The sequence below is a fragment of the Pongo abelii genome, chromosome 18 (genome assembly GCF_028885655.2).
Source record: "Pongo abelii isolate AG06213 chromosome 18, NHGRI_mPonAbe1-v2.0_pri, whole genome shotgun sequence".
In the NCBI taxonomy this organism is placed as follows: domain Eukaryota; kingdom Metazoa; phylum Chordata; class Mammalia; order Primates; family Hominidae; genus Pongo; species Pongo abelii.
This window is the reverse complement of record NC_072003.2, coordinates 12201591-12220202: the sequence shown is the minus strand read 5'-3', so window position 1 is coordinate 12220202 and position 18612 is coordinate 12201591. Positions and strand designations below refer to the sequence as shown.

Sequence of the window (18612 nt, the reverse complement as noted above, 5' to 3'; positions counted from 1 at the left end):
GGGATGGGGAGGGCCCCAGGGTGGCATGGATGTCTCTCTTGACAGAGGAAATGCTTGTCATATTCCCAGCCCTGGCTGCAGCTGTGTTGATCAGCAACTGCTCTGTGCCAGGCAGTCCCCCAGTCCTCTACTTGTGACTTGGCTCTGAGAGCTATGCTGAGCAGGACCCTAGGGCCTCCACAAGGAGAGCTGGGGCAGAATAGAACCTATGAACAAGCTGTTAGCTCCAAGCCCCTACCATCTTCCACAAATAGTCGTGAGTCCCTCAGGGGACTCTAAGGGGCCCCAAGCTCTCAGGCTCTACCCAAAGAAGGGCAGGGGCTGCACCATGCACCGTCCCCATCAGACTTGGGCCAGGAGTTCAATCTCTTCCATCCCCTCCCCAAGGCATCCACCCCTCCCAACCCCAGCCCACCTGCCCTGCTCACCTGGCTTCCAGTGCTTCAGGTCTGCCGGAAGCTCCTCTGGGAAGGCTGCAGAGAGAACATGTGATCAGCTGCCCCAGGGAGAGGATGTCCCAAGCCAGAAGGGGCTCAGGACTCTAGCAGGCTATATGCCTTAACTTCAAGGCTGGGAAGTGGTCTTGGGGGTCCCTTTTCCTCCCCTTCCTCTAACCATTCCAACCCCAGCTCCTTGGCTTGAACCCAAACCCCATCTCAAACCACCCCAGGCAGTGCAGCAGCAGAAGAGGCTGAGTCACAAATGGGGACACAACATAGGTTTGAGCCAAAAAACAAAACAAAACAAAACAAAGCAACCTGCTTTTGAATCCCTTCCTAGCTGTGTGCCTTTGCAATGCAGCTTCTCTAAACCTTTGATCTCACATCTATGAAATGGGGGTGGTGGTTCCTACATTGCAGGAGTATGCCAGAAATCAGTGAGTGAGTATCAAGCACTCACAGCAACAGATTAAAAGCCTACGTGTCCCTTAGCAAGGAGCTGCTTAAACAAATTATAGTTCATCTACCCAACAAAACACCGCATGGCCTTAAAAGAAAGGATGCTGAAGTACACGAGGGGAAGTGTAAATCTGCAATTTACATTTGAAATGTACATTGAAATGTACCAAAAATATAATGAATAGGTGGGTGGATGGATAGAGGGATGGACAGATGAATAGAGATGTGATAAGATGAATAAAACCCAACATTAATTGTAGAATCAAAATGGTACATAGTGGGTATATAGACCTTCATAGCACCATTCTTTCACCTTTATTGTATCTTGAAAACTTTTTTTTTTTTTTTGAAATGGAGTCTAGCTCTGTTGCCCAGGCTGGAGTGCAGTGGCTCAGTCTTGGCTCACTGCAACCTCTGCTTCTTAGGTTCAAGCGATTCTCCTGCCCTAGCCTACCCAGTAGATGGGATTACAGGCATTCGCCACCATGCCTGGCTAATTTTTGTATTTTTAGTAGAGATGGGGTTTCACTATGTTGCCCAGGCTGGTCTCAAACTCCTGACCTCAGGTGATCTGCCAGCCTTGGCCTCCCAAAGTGCTGGGATTACAGATGTGAGCCACCACGCCTGGCCGAAAACTTTCACAATAAAATCTTGGGGGGAAATATTTATCAAATGAAAACATAAAGAAGAACAACAAGAAAAGAAAGAAAATAAAGAAGTTGCTGAAGATAGGACCATGTCCTCTCCCTCAATAATATGGAATGTGACCTCCCAGACAGGGAGTAATGAAGTAAATGAAGAAAGCAAAGTGCAGAATAGTGTAAATAAAATGTGGCTATTTGCGTGCAAAATTAAAGCAAATACAGGAGCTCGCTTTGTTTCTGACAAGGCAAAAAGGAAGCTGGTCACATAGGTTGACTAAGATAGGAGCAAAACTGAGGGACTACGGAACAGGAGTGGGAGGGAGATTTTTTTTTCACTGAATATTCTTTTGGTTGTTGTTGTTTGAGACAGAGTCTTACTCTGTCACCCAGGCTGGAGTGCAGTGGCGTGATCTTAGCTCACTGCAACCTCCACCTCCTGGGTTCAAGCGATTCTCCTGCCTCAGCCTCCTGAGTAGCTGGGATTACAGGCGTGCACCACCACACTCGGCTGATTTTTGTATTTTTTGGTAAAGACGCGGTTTCACCATGTTGGCCAGGCAGGTGTCAAACTCCTGACCTCAAGTGATCCGTCCCCCTTGGCCTCCCAAACTGCTGGGTTTACAAGTGTGAACCACTGTGCCCAGCCTTCACTGAATATTCTTTGCACTTTTAAAATTCTCATACCCTGTGTGCGATTCACCTGTTTAAAAACTAAATAAGTAGATACAGGGCTTACACATGGTCAGACCCATAATAAGTACTCAGTTAACTGTTACACCCATTTTACAGATGTTTTCATTCAACAGATATCTATTGAGGTGCTACTGCATACCAGGCACTGCACTAGATGCTGGGGAAGCAGTCATGAGCAAGAAAGACAGGGTCCCTGTCCTCACAGTGGGAGAGCAAGGCATAAAATATGTCCAGATGGTAATGAGTGCTAAACTGCAAGGAAAAAGACACACAAGGTGAGAATAACTGAGCTAATCTACATGGAAGGATGGTCAGAGAAGGGTTCCAGGAGGAGGTGACAGTTTAGCCAAGACCAGAAAGATTCAAAGGAGTCAGCCATGGGAAGAACTGGGGGAAGGGCATTCCAGGTAGAGACTACAGCAAATGCAAAGGCCTCGAGGCTTGAAAGGGCACATGGGTTACAGGAGTGGAGAAGCTGGTGTTGGCTGAAGCGCGGTGTCTCATAGTGGGTTTGGAGAGGGAGGAAGGGCCATAAAGGCCTTGTGGCAGGTATTTTGTAGCCATTGGAGGGTTATCAGGACCATGAAATAATCAGATGTACATTTTAAGGCTACTGTTGCCTTTTAAAGGGCCTCCCAACCAGACAGGACTTAGCGAGGGAAGCAAGTTGGAGCCACAGCAGGCTTTGGAGTCAAGGAAAGGCCAGGTCTCAAGCAAGGCTAGGTTGGATCAGGGAGGGGCTCACTCACGTCTTTTCTGACTTTTCTGCCCAACTTCTGCTGGCATCTCCATACTCTCACCAATCACTTCATCCGGTCCTATGTGCTCTACTTTGAGAAAAACCAGAGACCAACTCACACAATCAATGGAAGCCCAAGGTGAGTCTCTATTGTCCCCACCTTGGGGAGAGGGGTCTGACTGCCCATCAGTGAATGGTCATCAGGTATTAGGGCGCCCCCCAAGGAACAAGGCAGGAAATGCAGGCTGAGCCAAGACCTCCCCACCCACCACAAACTTACTGAAAATGTCTTTGCTCAGGCCCTCCAGCTGGGAGTCCTGGAACACATACTGGTCCAGTTCCGCTGCCCAGACAAGGAAAAGCGAAGTCAATCAACAAGGTCTCACCGAAGGCCTACTGTGTGCCAGGCCTCGGGCTGGGGACCCTCTGGGCCTGGCACACAGTGGGGGCTCAAGAAATGTTTGTTGAATGAATGAATGATCAAACAAATGAATGAACACTGACACTCCAGGGGCCCTTAATCTAATCAAAAGGGTGAGGTATGTATCCATGAAAATTTATCTACTGCTACAAAGAAGAACAAGGCAGAATGGCAGAGTTACTGCAGGATTTGAGTTCAAATTCCACCTCTACTTTCCACTAGCCCTACTAGCTGTGCAATCTTGGGCTAGTTACTTAACCACTCTGGGCCTCCATTTCCTCATCTGTGTAAGATGAATAAATAATGCCTACTACCCAGGAATCGATGGTGATAATTAGAGGTTCTACATCTAGAGCATCCAACACAGTAGCTGGTATACAGTAGGCACTCAATAAATAGTGGTAACTATATAAAGGGGTACATGGCTCGGAGCCCTTGGAATATAGGCACCATGACATGAGGTCCGAGAAAAAAAGTGTATAGTGGGATAGGGCAATCAGGGAAGGCTTCCTGGAGGAAGGGATCCTGGAACCAGGCCTTGAAAGATGGGGCAGAGTCTGGGAGAAGGAGAACAGATAGCTTCCTGGGTCATAGTGACAGAGTGAGGAAAGATGTTCAGAGTATGTTTAGGAAACCCCGAGAGATAGGTGACGGTGGTAGAAGTTTCATGCTGGGGAGAGTTAGGACTTGATTTTATAAGCAATGGGGAGCCATAGAAGGCTTCTGAGCTGAGGAATGGAATGATGGCTATAATGAAGGTTGTGAAAATGAAGATGATAATAATAATGGTGATAATAATGACAATGGTGGTTGTGGGGTAGTACCTAACATCTACTGAATGCTTACTCTTTGCAAATTCCTTTTCTAAATGCTTTACACATTGTAACTTATTCAGTCTTACAACCATCCCATGAAGGTGGGTGTGATTATTATCTCCATTTTACACATTTGGAAGCTAAGGTCATATTTCAGGATGCTGCAAAAGAATACTTGCCCAGGCCTGGGCTTCACCTTCCAGAAGCAGAGAGAAAACCCACAGACTTGAGCAGACTTGGGCGAAGCTGCCTGTTATGACGTGAATGTTTGTCTTCTCCAAAACTCACGTATAAATGTAATCCCCTATGTGGCAGTATTGAGAGGTGGGGCCTTTAAGAGGTGATTGGGGCTCTTCCCTGATGAATGGGTTAATCCGTTCCTGGATTAGTGGATAAACAGGTTAATAAATTAATGGGTTGTCGTGGGAGTAAGACTAGTGGTTTTATGAGAAGAGGAAGAGAGACTATCACACCGAAACCTCTTGCCTCGTGATGCTCCACACTGCCTTGGGACTCTGCAGAGAGTCCTCAACAGCAAGAAGGCCCTCACCAGATGCAGCCCCTAACCTTGGACTTCTCAGCCTCCATAACTGTAAAAAATAATTTTTTTCTTTATAAATTACTCAGTGTCAGGTATGTTGTTTTAAGCAACAAAAAATGGACTAACACACAGCCTCACCTACTTGCTTAGACAGCTTTCACTGCCTGTGGAGATGCCACTAAGGGGGGGAAAAACACCCAAATCCTACGACACGCCCAAATCCTTAATGACTGCCTCCAGTTGTGAGGAAATGTGAATGTCCTCAGCCCCAATCACTTCTGCTTCCCCCATGTGAATCCCCAGGAAGGGAAGGAAGCAGTCAAACTCTCAGTTCTGTAATTTCTGAGATATGAACAATTACTAGTCCCCTCTATTTTCTTCTTTGGTATGATTTTCAATAAACTGTGCTCTGGGGAAAAATTGGCCACATTTGGATCAAGCACAGAACTGCCGAATGCTGCTGTTCCTGGGTTGCCAGGAAAAAGACCACTAAGAAGAGTTTTGCAGGTTGTTCACTGCACATGGGTGCCCAAGCCAACAGGGAAAATGGGGGCAGGAGTCTGGCTTGCACTTTGCTAGCCAAGCATTTACTTCCTGGTAGGGGCTGCATCCTCCAGAAAAAGGCCACTTTTTTCTATTTCAGCATAGGCTCTGTATGAGGTGGTGGTGATGCTGGTGAGAAGGGATTCTCTATCCCACTTCTCTCCCCCAAAAAACAAACCACTAGCAGCAACACCACCACCACCTCTCCCCAAGAGTCCTGCCCTTATCTGAAAGCTGTAGCTCTTCTTAAGGCTACAGATTAGCTTCTCTGCATAAGCCTTAGCAAATCTTCCAACCCCAGACACTTTCTTTTTTTGTGGTTAAAAATGGGGACTTTGAAATGAGAAAGACCTAGGTTAGAATTTGAGATCTGCGCATTACTATCTTTAATGCAAACTTGGGTAGGTCGTTTCACCTCTCTAAACCTCAATTTCCTCGTTTGTAAAAGACAGAAACTGATATTATGTATTTCCTTTGTTGTTGTAAGGATTCCAGATGATAATGTATGGACAACAATGAGTATACTATGAGTATCCAGTAAATGCTAGTTATTACAAATACTAGAGTAGCTTGGCTAAGGAGCTGGGAGGAAAAGGGAAAGAGGTGTATGGTATGGGCTTTGTAGAAAGGATGGACAGAAGAGCAAGAAGCAGAAATGCGTATAGAAATGGAAGTAGAGGATGTAAACATGAGATTTTGTTTTCTTGGTGGTCACTAGTGAAGGGGCCTATTTCCCCCACTGGCCTCCATCTCCCCGCTCTTCCCTGGAGTCTCCACTCCTCCAGCCATTGCTATGCATCCCCCTTGCAATGATTTCTGTGGGAGGGGCCTGACGTGGCTCATGATGAATGGGTGATATTGACAAGTGGCAGCAAAAAACCCTTGCCCTTGATTGTTCTTTCCTGGGCTCAGGTGCTTCCTCACCGATATTGGCATAAGCCTCCCTGGTCTCTTCATCGCCTTCTATGTCACACAACAGCCTGCTGAACTGGTCACAGTTGATGGTGTCTGTGTCGGGTTCTGGGAGGAAAAGTCCCTTGGATGAAGAAGGAAATTTCTGGAAAGAGGGCTGGTGGGGAAGGAGGGAGAGGCGGGGCAGGGCTGGGAGATCATCCGCATGTGAAGAGAGCGTCCCACAGACGTGGGAGCTGTCTGTGGTGCTGACGGGAGCACAGGGGCCAGAATTTCCTCTGATCGCCGTCTCTACAGCAAGCTGAGGGGTGGGGGATACCGGAAGAGACGAGAGGGAGGAGGGCCCACCTGAGTAGAGCTCAATCTCTTCTTCTCCAGCCAGGTCCATCTGGTCGTAGAAGTGGTAGAGGCACAAGGGGTCAGCATCGCTGTTAAGGAGCTCCAGGTAGCCGCCTTCTAGCGGCCCCACCTCCATGATGGCACACTGTGAGCTGCCTGGGAGGGAAGACAATGCTCAGTCACCTCACAGGGTGTTGGAAAGAGGCAGAGAATTGACACCTACAACAACTCCCAGCTGGTGAGGGCTGGGGATGCGAGGAGTGAATAAAAGCGCTCATTCAGCACCTCTTATATGCTCAGGGTGGTGGAGAGAGGAAGCCACATTCCCTTCCTCCAAGGAACTTACAACCATATGAGAAGATACCCAGGAGGTAGAAAAGGGAACTGGAAAGTGTGGATTCCATCAATCTCACACCAGAGAGTCAGGAGACCCGTCCCACATTTGGCAATGCCATGAGTGGTAACAGCTAAGATTTATAAAGCACCTCCTATATGCCAGGCACATGAGCTGGCACATTTAATACTCATATCAGCAACCATGCAAGGAAGGTATTACTATTATCCTCACTTTGCCTATGAGAAAACCGAGGCTCAGAGAGGTGAAGTGATTTATGTAAGGAAACCCATGTCCAAGTGGAACCAAGATTTGAACCCAGACAGTCTGACTGAAGCCCTGCATTTAACCGCAATGCTCTACTGCTTTAGGTGGACTTGAGCAAGTCTCTGCTCCTTTCTGTGCCTCAGTTTCCTAATATGTAAACTGAAGGAGTCTGAGCAGATTCTAAGATTTCCTCATTGTTTGTTGAAGGGCATATTAAATACTTTTAACATTATTACATTTAATCTTTAAACAATCCCAGATGTGGATACCTCAAATATCCTGACATGATCATTATACATTCTATGCATGTAATAAATATTCACATGTACCCCATAAATATGTATCATATCACGTATTAATAAAACAAAAGAAAACAAGAAAAACCAGATATATCCGCACAAAAACCTATACACAAATGTTCACAGAAGGGTAATTCAAAATAGCCAAAATATAAAAACAGCCCAAATATCCACCAAAAAATAAATGGATAAACAAAATGTAGCTATCTGTACAATAAAGTATTCCACCATTAAAGGGAGAAAGCACTGATACATGCTGGAACATGGATGAACCTTTAAAAAAATGCTAAGTGAAGAAGCCGGACACAAAGGGTCACATATTGTATGATTCTATTTATTTGAAATGACCAAAACAGGCAAATCCATGGAGATGGAAAGTAGAAGGGGCGGGGCATGGTGGCTCATGCCTGAAATCCCAGCACTTTGGGAGGCTGAGACAGGAGAATTGCTTGACCCCAGGTGTTCAAGACCAGCCTGGGCAACATAGCAAAAGCCTATCTCTATTAATTTATTTTTAAGAAAGAAAGCGTATTAGTGGTTGCCTAGGGCTTGGCGGAGAGGGATTTTGGAAGGAAATGGGGAACAACTGCTGATAGGTCTGGAGTTTCTTTAGGGGGTGATGAAACGTGCTAAAATTGACTGTGGGGATGGGAGATGGTCACACAACTCTCTGAGTATTCCCAAAAGAACATTGAACTGTACTTTTTTTTTTTTTTAAGACGGAGTCTCTGTCACCCAGGCTGGAGTGCAGGGGCGCAATCTTGGCTCACTGCAACCTCTGCCTCCCAGGTTCAAGCCATTCTTCTGCCTCAGCCTCCTGAGCAGCTGGGATTACAGGCGCCCACCACCACACCCAGCTAATTTTTGCATTTTTAGTAGAGACAGCATTTCACCATTTTGGCCAGGCTGCTCTCAAACTCCTGACCTCAAGTGATCCGCCTGTCTCCTCGGCCTCCCAAAGTGCTGGGATTACAGACGTGAACTGTATTTTTTAAGTGGGCAAATTGTATATGTGAATTACATCTCAATAAAGCTGTTAAAACCTGGGAAGTAAGCATTATTGTCTCCACTGGCAGATGAAGAACTTCAGACCCAGAGAAGAAAAGCAGCTTCCTCAAGATCATGCAGCTCTTGCTGGGGAAAGCCTAGCTGAAGGCTCATGTGTGTGGCTCCAAGGCCCCTGCCAGGATCCGTGGTTCAGGTCCATGTTTCCATGGTATATTCATTTCCCAGGGCTGCTGAAACAAGGTACCAGCATCCAGGTAGCTCAGAACAACAGCACTTTTTCTCTCATGGTTCTGGAGGCCAGAAGTTGAAGTCAAGGTGTCAGCAGGGCCACCCTCCCTCTGGAGGCTCAAGGGGAGAACCCTTCCTTGCCTCCTCTAGCTGCTGGGAACTATTGGTGATCCTTGACTTGTGGTCTTGTGGCTGCATCACTCTAAACTCAGCTTTAGTGGCCACATCACCTACTCCTCATGTAGCAAGTCTCTTTCTCTTATAAAGACACTTGTCATTGGATTTAGGACCCACCTAGATAATCCAGGATGATGTCATTTCAAGATCTTTAATTCTTTTTTTCACTTCTTTTGAGACAGAGGCTTGTTCTGTTGCCCAGACTGGAATGCAGTGGCGCTATATTGGCTCACTGCAACCTCCACCTCCCGGTTCAAGCGATTCTCCTGCCTCAGTCTCCTGATATCTGGGATTACAGGTGCTCACCACCATGACCAGCTAATTTTTGTATTTTTAGTAGAAATGGGGTTTTGCCATGTTGGCCACGCTGGTCTTGAACTCCTGACCTCAGGTGATCCTCCAATCTCAGCTTCCCAAAGTGCTGGGATTACAGGCATGAGCCACTGCACCCAGCCCCTTAACTTAATTCTATCTGCAAAGACCCTTTTCCCAAATAAAGTCACACTGACAGGTTCCAGGGATTTGATATGGACATATCTTTTGGGGGGCCACCTTTCAACCCATTGCACATGACATGCAGATGAAGGCTGGAAAGAAACAGAGGGAGCTTCCTGGAGGAGGTAAGAGAAGAGCTGGCCCTGAAGCCGGAGGACAAGAGGGAGCCTCCTACTGCCCTATTCTGGGCCCAGAAGAGAATACATTGAAGGGTAAGCTCATGAGAAAAGACACACTCAACTTGCCACCCCATTCCAGAGACTCATTTTCTTTTTTTTTTTTCTTTTGAGACGGAGTCTTACTCTGTCGCCCAGGCTGGAGTGCAGTGGCGCAATCTTGGCTCACTGCAACCTCTGCCTCCCGGGTTCAAGCAATTCTCCTGCTTCAACCTCCCAAGTAGCTTGCTTTACAGGCACCCACCACCATGCCTGGCTAATTTTTTTATTTTTAGTAAAGATGAGGTTTCACCATGTTGGTCACGCTGGTTTCAAACTCCCGACCTCAGGTGATCCGCCCCCCTTGGCCTCCGAAAGTGCTGGGATTACAGGTGTGAGCCACCACACCCGGCCCAGAGACCCATTTTCTTTCACTCATCCACAGCTCTCACTGCCTGTGGAGAGGCTCAGCACAGACCCCTGGATGTCACAGAGAATGATCTTTCCAGTCCAAGCTGGGGCACTTGTTCATGACGGTTGAGTGGGGGCTGCAGGAACCCAAACATAACCGGCTTGCAGCGAGATCCCAGCCAACCATGACTAGAGGAAGCAGAACTGAAAGATGGGGCCACCACCCTTTTCCTGGAGCAGGGCCAAAGCTGGGAGATGGTTGGGGGTGGGACGCTCCACCTCTCCCAGCCCCTTGGTCAGGGACACAGGCACGAAATCTGTTCTCTCAGAGCAGTGAGAAAAGACACCTTTGCCCCAGCTCCTGCCTGCTGCCCGCCTCCCATTCCACCTACGCTCTTTATTGAGAACCTACATTGCAGCAATCTGTCTCCTCTTTGAGGCAGTGTGATCTCATGACAAGAGCTCCAGACTGACCCTAGTAACTCCATGAATGAGTTGTGTGACTTTGGACTTTGGACCTTATCTGTAAAAGCATTCCATATCTATAAAATATCTATAAGATAATTCCATATCTATAAAATAATAAGTTACCCAAACTCAGTTTTCTCACAGGGCATTGGGTCTGCCAGGGACCTTCAAGCTTGACCTCTTTCCTTCACTCTGCAGAAGATAAGACTGAGACCCTGGGAAGGACATGACTTGCACAAGACCTCATAGCCTGTCGGTGGCTGCCCCTGCTCCTGCTCCCCCACTCCCCCTGCCAAGACTCCCAGGCTGGTGCTCTTTCCTCCCAATCAAAATGTTCCCAATGAAATGATCACCCTTGTCCTATCTGGGCCCAAGCATAGAGACACAGGTCATATCACAGATGGGGGATGGTGGGAGGGACTGCAGGGAGGAGCCTGGAGACATTTAGCCCACCCCCACTTATTGATGAGCTCTGCTTCAAACTCTGGATGACACTGCTGTGTGGTTAAGCACACAGTCAGAGAAATTGAGAAGGGAAAGAAGGCAAGTATCGTGAGCTTTGGGGTAAAATTTACCAACTTTGAGACTACCCCTACCAACCAACACACTGTAACCTGGGCAAGTTCATTTTTTAAACCACTTGGAGCCTCAGTTTCCATATCTATAAAATGTCAATAATAATTGGCAACTCATAAGGATTAGGGGAGTTAAGTCACATGGAGCCCTTAGAAATGGGACTGGCAATCAGTAAGTGCTGAATGAACAGAAGTTTAAGGCAGCACAACTTCTATATGGTGAGTATAATATGTGTGATGACCATCATTATTAGTTTGCTTCTTACCTCTGTGAGAGTGACAAAGGGACCCTTTCCCTTCCATTTCTTCTGAGGTCAAACTTTGTGAAGCCGAGCTTTCTGTTCTTTTGCATAAAGGGACCCTGCAGACTTCATAGGAACAAGAAAGGCCCCACAGGCCGGGCATGGTGGCTCACATCTGTAGAAATTCCAGCACTTTGGGAGTCAGAGGCAGGAGGATCACCTGAGTCCAGGAGTTTGAGACCAGCCTGGGCAACATGGTGAAGCCCTATCTCTACAAATAACACAAAACTTAGCTGGGCGTGATGACGTGTATCTGTAGACCCAGCTACTCAGGAGGCTGAGGTGGGAGGATCGCTTGAGCCTGGGGAGGTCAAGGCTGCAGTGAACTGAGATTGCACCATTGCACTCCAGCCTGGGTGATAGAGCCAGACTGTGTCTCAGAAAAAAAAAAAAAAAGGCCCCCACAGCCAGCAGGGCAGCTTGGATGGTCTGGCCACGCCCCCCATCACCACCACTGAGAAGTTGCCTGGGCAAAAAGTCACCAGAGGGCCTAAGATCTGCGTCACTGGCTCAACCTGGACAAGAAGAAACCCCCTCCCGGAAGCCCCCAATACACATTTCAGCGCCCCACTTCCTGCTTCCCTAAGACGGAAGCCTGCACCTTAAACACTTCCTCTTGGGTGATCAAGGATTTGCAGCTCACAATGGACTTCTGCCTCCATCCCCCGCACCATCTGAGTTCCCAAAAAGCTCTGGGGAGAAGGCAGGGTAGAGTGTTATGCCCATTTAAGCTTAGAGGAGGTTCACCCGCCTCAGTGAAATGGCTTATCCAAGGTCACGTGGTGTAGGAAATTGCATCTGAATTCTGGCTGTGATGCCTTAGCCAAGTCACTTGACCCTCTGAACATCAGTTTTCCCAACATTAGATCTGGAGAATGAAGATTGCCTTGCAGCCCACCACTTTGGGAGGCCGAGGCAGGCAGATCACTTGAGGTCAGGAGTTTGAGACCAGCCTGGGCAACGTGGTGAAATCCCATCTCTACTAAAAATACAAAATTAGCCAGGCATGGTGGTGTGCTTCTGTAATCCCAGCTACTTGGGAGGCTGAGGCAGGAGAATTGCTTGAACCTGGGAGGCGGAGGCTGCAGTGAACCAAGTCTGCGCCACTGCACTCCAGCCTGGGTGACAAAGTGAGATACCATCTCAAAAAAAAAAAAAAGATTGTTCTGCAGGATCATCAGAAAGCCAAGGGGAGTTCTGTGTGGGGTGCCAGCTATGTGGGAAGCCTACAGTCAAAGGCAGCCCATTACATTAGAGGGTGTCAAAGCTGAAACTCAGGCCCAAGACTCTAGGTTTCCCCACAACGCCACAGCTGCCTCCCAGTCACACCAAGATCTACTTGAATCTTGGCATGGGACCTTCCTCTATCCCCAGAGCCAAGTTTCCCATGTCTATAGATGCTTAGGAAGTGCTTCAAAGGCCCCTTCATTGGACTGTTTCTCCAACCCACATTGCCAGAGCGGGATGGAGGGAAAATATGGCCCTGATCATCCCATGGCAGGAGAGAGAGCCCTTCAGCTCTCCCTGAGGGCAGGGACCGCATCCCTCTAGCTCAACTCCTCCCAGCTCTCAGCATGTTTCTGCGCATGGCAGCCTCTCTTCATCTGTGGCAATGATACAGAACTACAATTCACAGTGCCCAGCAAGTGCCAGGTACCAAATGACATGACTCATAGGCATTACCCCATTTGGTCTAACTTACACATCAGCTATTTGTATTCCTGTTTTTCAGATGAAGAGACAGGCTCAGAGAGATTAGTGAGCTGAGATTTGAACCAAACTACCCATCTCCAAAGCCTCAGCCCACTCTACAGCCTTTTTGAACTGCTCTTGGCCCCCCACCACCCCGGCGAGGGAAGGCGTGGGTGGCAAGACAATTTCTCCTTTTGAGGAGCCATCTGAGGGCAGGGCAGAGGTGCGGTCTGTGTCTTTTTGGTAAATGGGCAGTATTTTTAGAAGGTCCTCTTTGAAACTGTGCTTCCCCCTGGGCCACCACCTTCCGCATCCAACTCGAGAAAATATTCTCGATCTTTTTGCCATCAAAAGTCCTTTTTGGGGTTCATTTTCGTCCCTTCACACTGCATGCAGGATTTGAAAGGCTAAGTGTAGACACTAAACAGGTGTCTGAAATAACAATTCATTTCTCTCTCCCCCAAGGGAAATCAAGTGTTGCCGGAATGTTCTAACTCAGACTTAAACTATCTGAAGATCAGTGCACGCATCTCTTCTGTGCACAGCATAACGTTCCATCTCAGCTGGTGGGAGATGAATGGGAGCTCAGATGGTGAGCTTTGGGGTGAAATTTCCCAACTTTGAGATTATCCCTACCTACCAACGCACTACAATCTGGGCAAGTTCATTTTTTAAACCACTTGGAGCCTCAGTTTCCTTATCTGTAAAGTGGGGAATAATAATAATTGGCAACTCATAGGATCAGGGGAGTTAAGTTGCATGGAGCCCTTAAAAAGGGGACTGGTGACCAGCAAGTGCTGAATGAACAGTAGCTTAAGGCAGCACATCTTCCTCATGGTGAGAACAATATGTGTGATGGCCATTTTTATTACTAGTTTGCTTCTTACTTCTGTGAGAGTGACCAGGGGAGATTTCTTTGTGTCTGGGGCTGTGCTAGATGCCTTGCATTTACTATTCTGTTTCAACTGTTAACGGCAACTCTGGGAGACTGGTGTTATTATAGCCATTTTACGGACGCAGGCGCTGAGATCATGTCCAGTTCGTTAGATGTTTTCTTCCCAGAGGAGGGGAGTCTATCTTTGAGGGTCTAAGGAGGCACTGCAAGGGAGAAAGAGGCTCTTTCGCTACCCCTAAAAGCTTCCAGCACTGCTCTGAACTGTGATTAAAGAGCATGAGAAGGAGGCCAGGGGTGGCGGCTCACGCCTATAATCCCAGCACTTTGAGAGGCCGAGGCTGGTGGATTACTTGAGGTCACGAGTTCAAGACCAGCCTGACCAACATGGTGAAACCCCGTCTCCACAAAAATACAAAAATTAGCTGGGCGTGGTGGTGGGTGCCTGTAATCTCAGCTACTTGGGAGGCTAAGCCAGGAAAATTGCTTGAACCTGGGATGCAGAGGTTACATTGAGCTGAGATCACGCCACTGCACTCCAGCCTGGGCGACAGAGCAAGACTCTGTCTCAGAGGAAAAAAAAAAAAAAGCATGAGAAGGAATACTTCCCTACTCTTGCCCACGAACTTCTCCTCCTGAGGAATAATGGGAAGACCTCTGAACTGTGTGCCTAGAGACATGGTTTGAGTTTCTGCTCTGCCTTTGATCCTGAGTACATTACCTTAGCCCTCTGAGCCTCCGTTTCAATGAGTGTTGGAGCCCCTTCAATAGAGTCTTTTTGAGATTCTGATTCCTCATTGCCTGGCAGTCTTCTCCTTTTCCTTTCCCCCAAGGCCCCCCAACACTAACCTGCTCCCCAACAGCATGACAAGCTGCTTCCGGGAGCCAAATGGTGTTGGGAAACCAGGGGCCTAGGAATCCCTATCTACCGCGACCAGACCCCAAACAGCTTCTTTGTGGGGGTAATAGCTCAAATGAGTTCCGCTTTTGCTCATGCACCCTGTAGTCCTCCAGATAAACTCTAAGAAAGGTCTCTCACTTTTCCCCTCTAAAGCTGTAAAACAATGATTTACAGAGCACCCCATAAGAAAGTCACCAAGCTCAGTTCCTTATGGGCCCCAAAGAGGTTTACCACACAGTCCCTGCCAAAGAGGCTTGCAATGTAGACCCAGATGATATTTTAGGAGAGTGACAAAACATAACAATAGCATAGTGGTTAAGGGTGCAGGCTCTGGGTTCAAATCTCAGTTCCCCACTTGCTGTGTGACCTTGCAAACGTTACTCAACCTCTCTGAGTCACAGAATCGACTGCATTTTGTTGGCACAGTGCTTACCTCACTGGGTTGTTGTGACTTGCCTAAAGTGACTTACCAACTAAGTGGTACTAAGGTGTAAACTCCAAAAATAAAACAGCAAGTTGCCACTTGATACTGTACAACTGGCAAAAGTTAGACATCTGGGAAATGCCAAGTGTTGGTTATGTGGGTTTGTGGGAATGTAGATGGATGGGGCCACTCTGGAGAACGACCTGGCATCATGTAGAATATCTAAGGATATGTAGATCCTACCACCTGGCAATTCAGCTCTTGGGTCTATATATCCCGAAGAAATGCTCCCACAACTCCCCAGGAGAAACCATCTGAGGATGGTTACTGCTGTGTTATTTGTGGTGACAGAGAGTTGGAGGTCACCTAGGTGTCCATCACTGGGGGTGTGGACAGGTGAAAAGTAACCACTGCACTCCATAGAGAACAATGTCCGTGATTAGAAGCAAAGACCAAATGCATCAGAAGCAAGGCAAGCAGATCCTAATAACATAGTACGGAATGCAAAAGTAAGAAACTGTGGCCGGGCGCGGTGACTCACACCTGTAATTCCAGCACTTTGGGAGGCCGAGGCGGGTGGATCACCTAAAGTCAGGAGTTTGAGACCAGCCTGGCTAAGATGGTAAAACCCCATCTCTACTAAAAATAGAAAAATCAGCCTGGGTGACAGAGTGAGACTCCATCTAAAAAAAAAAAAAAAAAAAAAAAAAAAAGGCAAAACATGTTTTATAAGAGCACATACAAACAGAAGGATACCCCTGAAACGCATTAGAATGGGCACCCAGTATGGGAAATAGGGACATTAATGAAGAGAAAACCCTCATGTGAACCAAAGATCATAGTGTACCATGACCTGGGCTGCCCTGGGCAGTTAATCGAAGGTTTAAAGGCCCAAGGGTTGAAAAGAAAAGAAACAAAGGAGGATTCATGGGGTGAGGTTAGTACCTCTGTGGCTCACCAATAGGGCCTGCACAGAGCCTGGTACCTACAGATGTTCACAAAGAAACAAACCTCTGCTCTTGCCAACCCGTAGGCTGTCTGGGGATGGCTTGATTTGTGCCCAAGAGCCCAGGGTCCTCGGGAAGAGATAAGAACATGCTGGACTTGGAGTAGAATGGGGGAGGAGCTGGATGTAGAGGAAGAAGCCCCTTGCTCTCCAGCCTGCTGTTTGCAAACCAAGTGTAGATATCCCAGGAGAATGAGACAGAGAGAGGACTTAGGAGAAACGACTGGTCTCACTCAAGACTTTCACTTCCTGGAGTGGCACGAGGAGGTCACAGGAGACGGAGAGGAAACTAAGGCATGTAGCAACACTGCAACGCTCAGGGGCTTATGGGCCTGGAAACAGTTGCAGGATCTGATCATTTGTCCTCAAGGCAGGGAGAATGGAAGACGTGTGTGCATGTGCGTGCATGCATGTGTATGCATGTATATGTGTGTATTGGGGGCAGGAGGTCAGATGAGCTTCATGTCAGGAGAGGTCTGGAAATATTGCTATTGGTTGGCTCTAAATCCCCTTTCTGACCTGCAAACTCCTCAGCTGTGCCACAGGGGCTTGGCTGCAAAATCAAAAGTTGAATCCAGTCGATAGGCCTATTTGTTTTGTTTCCCAAGCCAATATAACTGTGTGTGTATGTGTGTGTGTAAATTACCATCACAATGTCTCTATATAGAGTACACAAAATTGTTACCAGAGGCCCCACTACTACCTATTGCCTTCTGCCTGGACACATTTTACATCATTATGGCCCCTTTGGTATTTGGATTTGCCACCCTTGGCTTGGAGGCCATGTAGGTCCCAAGATAATGGTTTGGGAGGGATGGGTGACTGGGGCAAGGAAAGGCAGGATTCAATTCTGTCCTGTCCTGCAATGGAATTGAGGTGCACATTACAGTCTTTTTCTACAGAGGGTCTTGGAGGGGACTGGCCCTGGGTACCCAAACAGGCCAGTTCCACACAGAGAAGGAGCAGGAAGCACTAAAGTTGCAGCATCTGGGGTGTTGGGTGCACTTTCCCAGCTCTGCTGCCAGCTCAGATGGAAAGGTGATTAAGAGGTAAGCTGTCTGAGATCACACCTGTAATCCCAGCACTTTGGGAGGCTGAGGAGGGAGGATGACTTGAGGCCAGGAGTTTGAGACCAGCCTGGGCAACATAGTGAAACCCCATCTCTTCAGAAATAAAAGATACAAAAATTAGCTGGGTGTGGTGGAGTGCCCTTGTAGTCTCGGCTACTTGGGAGGCTGAGGCAGGAGGATGGCTTGAGCTCAGGAGCTTGAGGCTGCAGTGAGCAATGACTGTACCACTGCACTCCAACCTGGGCAACAGAGTGAGACCTTGTCTCATAAATGAATGGATGAATGAATGAATGAAAGAATGGTAAGCTCTCTGGGAACTGCGGGGATGCAAAGAGCTGCTCCCTGCTGACACCTGCCTGCTGCTCCTTTTTGCCATCCCAATTCCAGCGCCCTTGAATGGATTTCCATTGCAGCTCCCTGCCCTTTGCGTTTGAACCAACCAGCCTCTGGCAAACAAAGTAACTTCAGAGCAGGAAAGTTGAAAACAAAGAAAAATTGGCTTCAATCCCTAGCCAAAGGGCTTCTCAGCAGTTGGAGGCAGGTTAAAGAAAGAAGGACCAGCTCAGTCATGGAAATGGCGGTGTTTACAATAGCCTGGTGGGATGCAATTGACCCAGGAGTCATGAGACCTGAGATCTGGGCACAGCTCTGCTTCTGAGAGGCTGTGTGACTTTGGGCAAGCCTGTTCCCCTCTCCGGTCCCCAGGGCCCTCATCTGTTAAATAAGAGGGTCACACAAGAGCAGTGGTTTTCAGATGAACTTTTACATGGATCCTAAATTCCTGAACAGGTGAAGAGAGAGCGCTGTGGTTAAACAGGATTGCCAGAGGCTCCATGACTCCCTATTGCCTTCTGCCCGGACACATTTCTCATCATTATGGCCTTTTTGGTTCTTGGGTTTGACATCTGTGGCTTAGAGGCCCTTTTCAGTTCCCTTCTAGCTCTGACTTCTGGAAAGATGATGGCTTGGAAGGGATGGGTTATTGGGGCAGGGAGAGGCAGGATTCAATTCTGTCCTTGAAACCTCTCTTGCCTAAAATAAGCTGTACAGAGTACAATTTAAAAACACAGCTCAGCCTGGGCGTGGTGGCTCATGCCTGTAATCCTAGGACTTTGGGATGCCGAGGTGGGTGGATCAGATCACTTGAGCCCAGGAGTTCCAGAGCAGCATGGTCATCCAGGCAAAACCCTGTCTCTACAAAAAATACAAAAATTAGCTGGCCGTGGTGGTGTCCATCTGTAGTCCCAGCTACTCAGAAGGCTGAGGTGGGACGATCACTTGAGCCTGGAGAGGTCGTCAAGGCTGCAGTGAGCTGTGGTTGTGCCACCGCACTCCAGCCTGGGTGACAGAGTGAGACCCTGT

At 47.9% G+C, this 18612-nt stretch overlaps 2 protein-coding genes across 4 annotated transcripts in view; one reads left to right on the top strand and one right to left on the bottom strand.

Moving 5' to 3' along the window:
- LOC100443937 (uncharacterized) overlaps positions 1-3108 on the top strand; it is a 43721-nt gene extending 40613 nt beyond the window's left edge. The window contains exon 7 of the mRNA XM_054533465.2: positions 2350-3108. Within this exon, the coding sequence (XP_054389440.1) occupies positions 2350-2487 (138 nt within the window). The 3' untranslated portion in view covers positions 2488-3108. The remainder of the gene's footprint in view (positions 1-2349) is intronic.
- CIITA (class II major histocompatibility complex transactivator) overlaps positions 1-18612 on the bottom strand; it is a 48589-nt gene that overhangs the window by 22851 nt on the left and 7126 nt on the right. For 2 of the 3 annotated variants that reach the window (XM_009250460.4, XM_024233565.3), the window contains exons 2-6: positions 6556-6702; positions 6220-6315; positions 3256-3318; positions 2986-3063; positions 429-473 (exon numbers count right to left, since the gene is read on the bottom strand). In XM_009250460.4, coding sequence (XP_009248735.2) covers positions 429-473; positions 2986-3063; positions 3256-3318; positions 6220-6315; positions 6556-6702 — 429 coding nt within the window. Of the gene's footprint in view, positions 1-428; positions 474-2985; positions 3067-3255; positions 3319-6219; positions 6316-6555; positions 6703-18612 lie in introns of all 3 variants that reach the window. The other variant, XM_024233566.3, reaches the window with a different exon arrangement.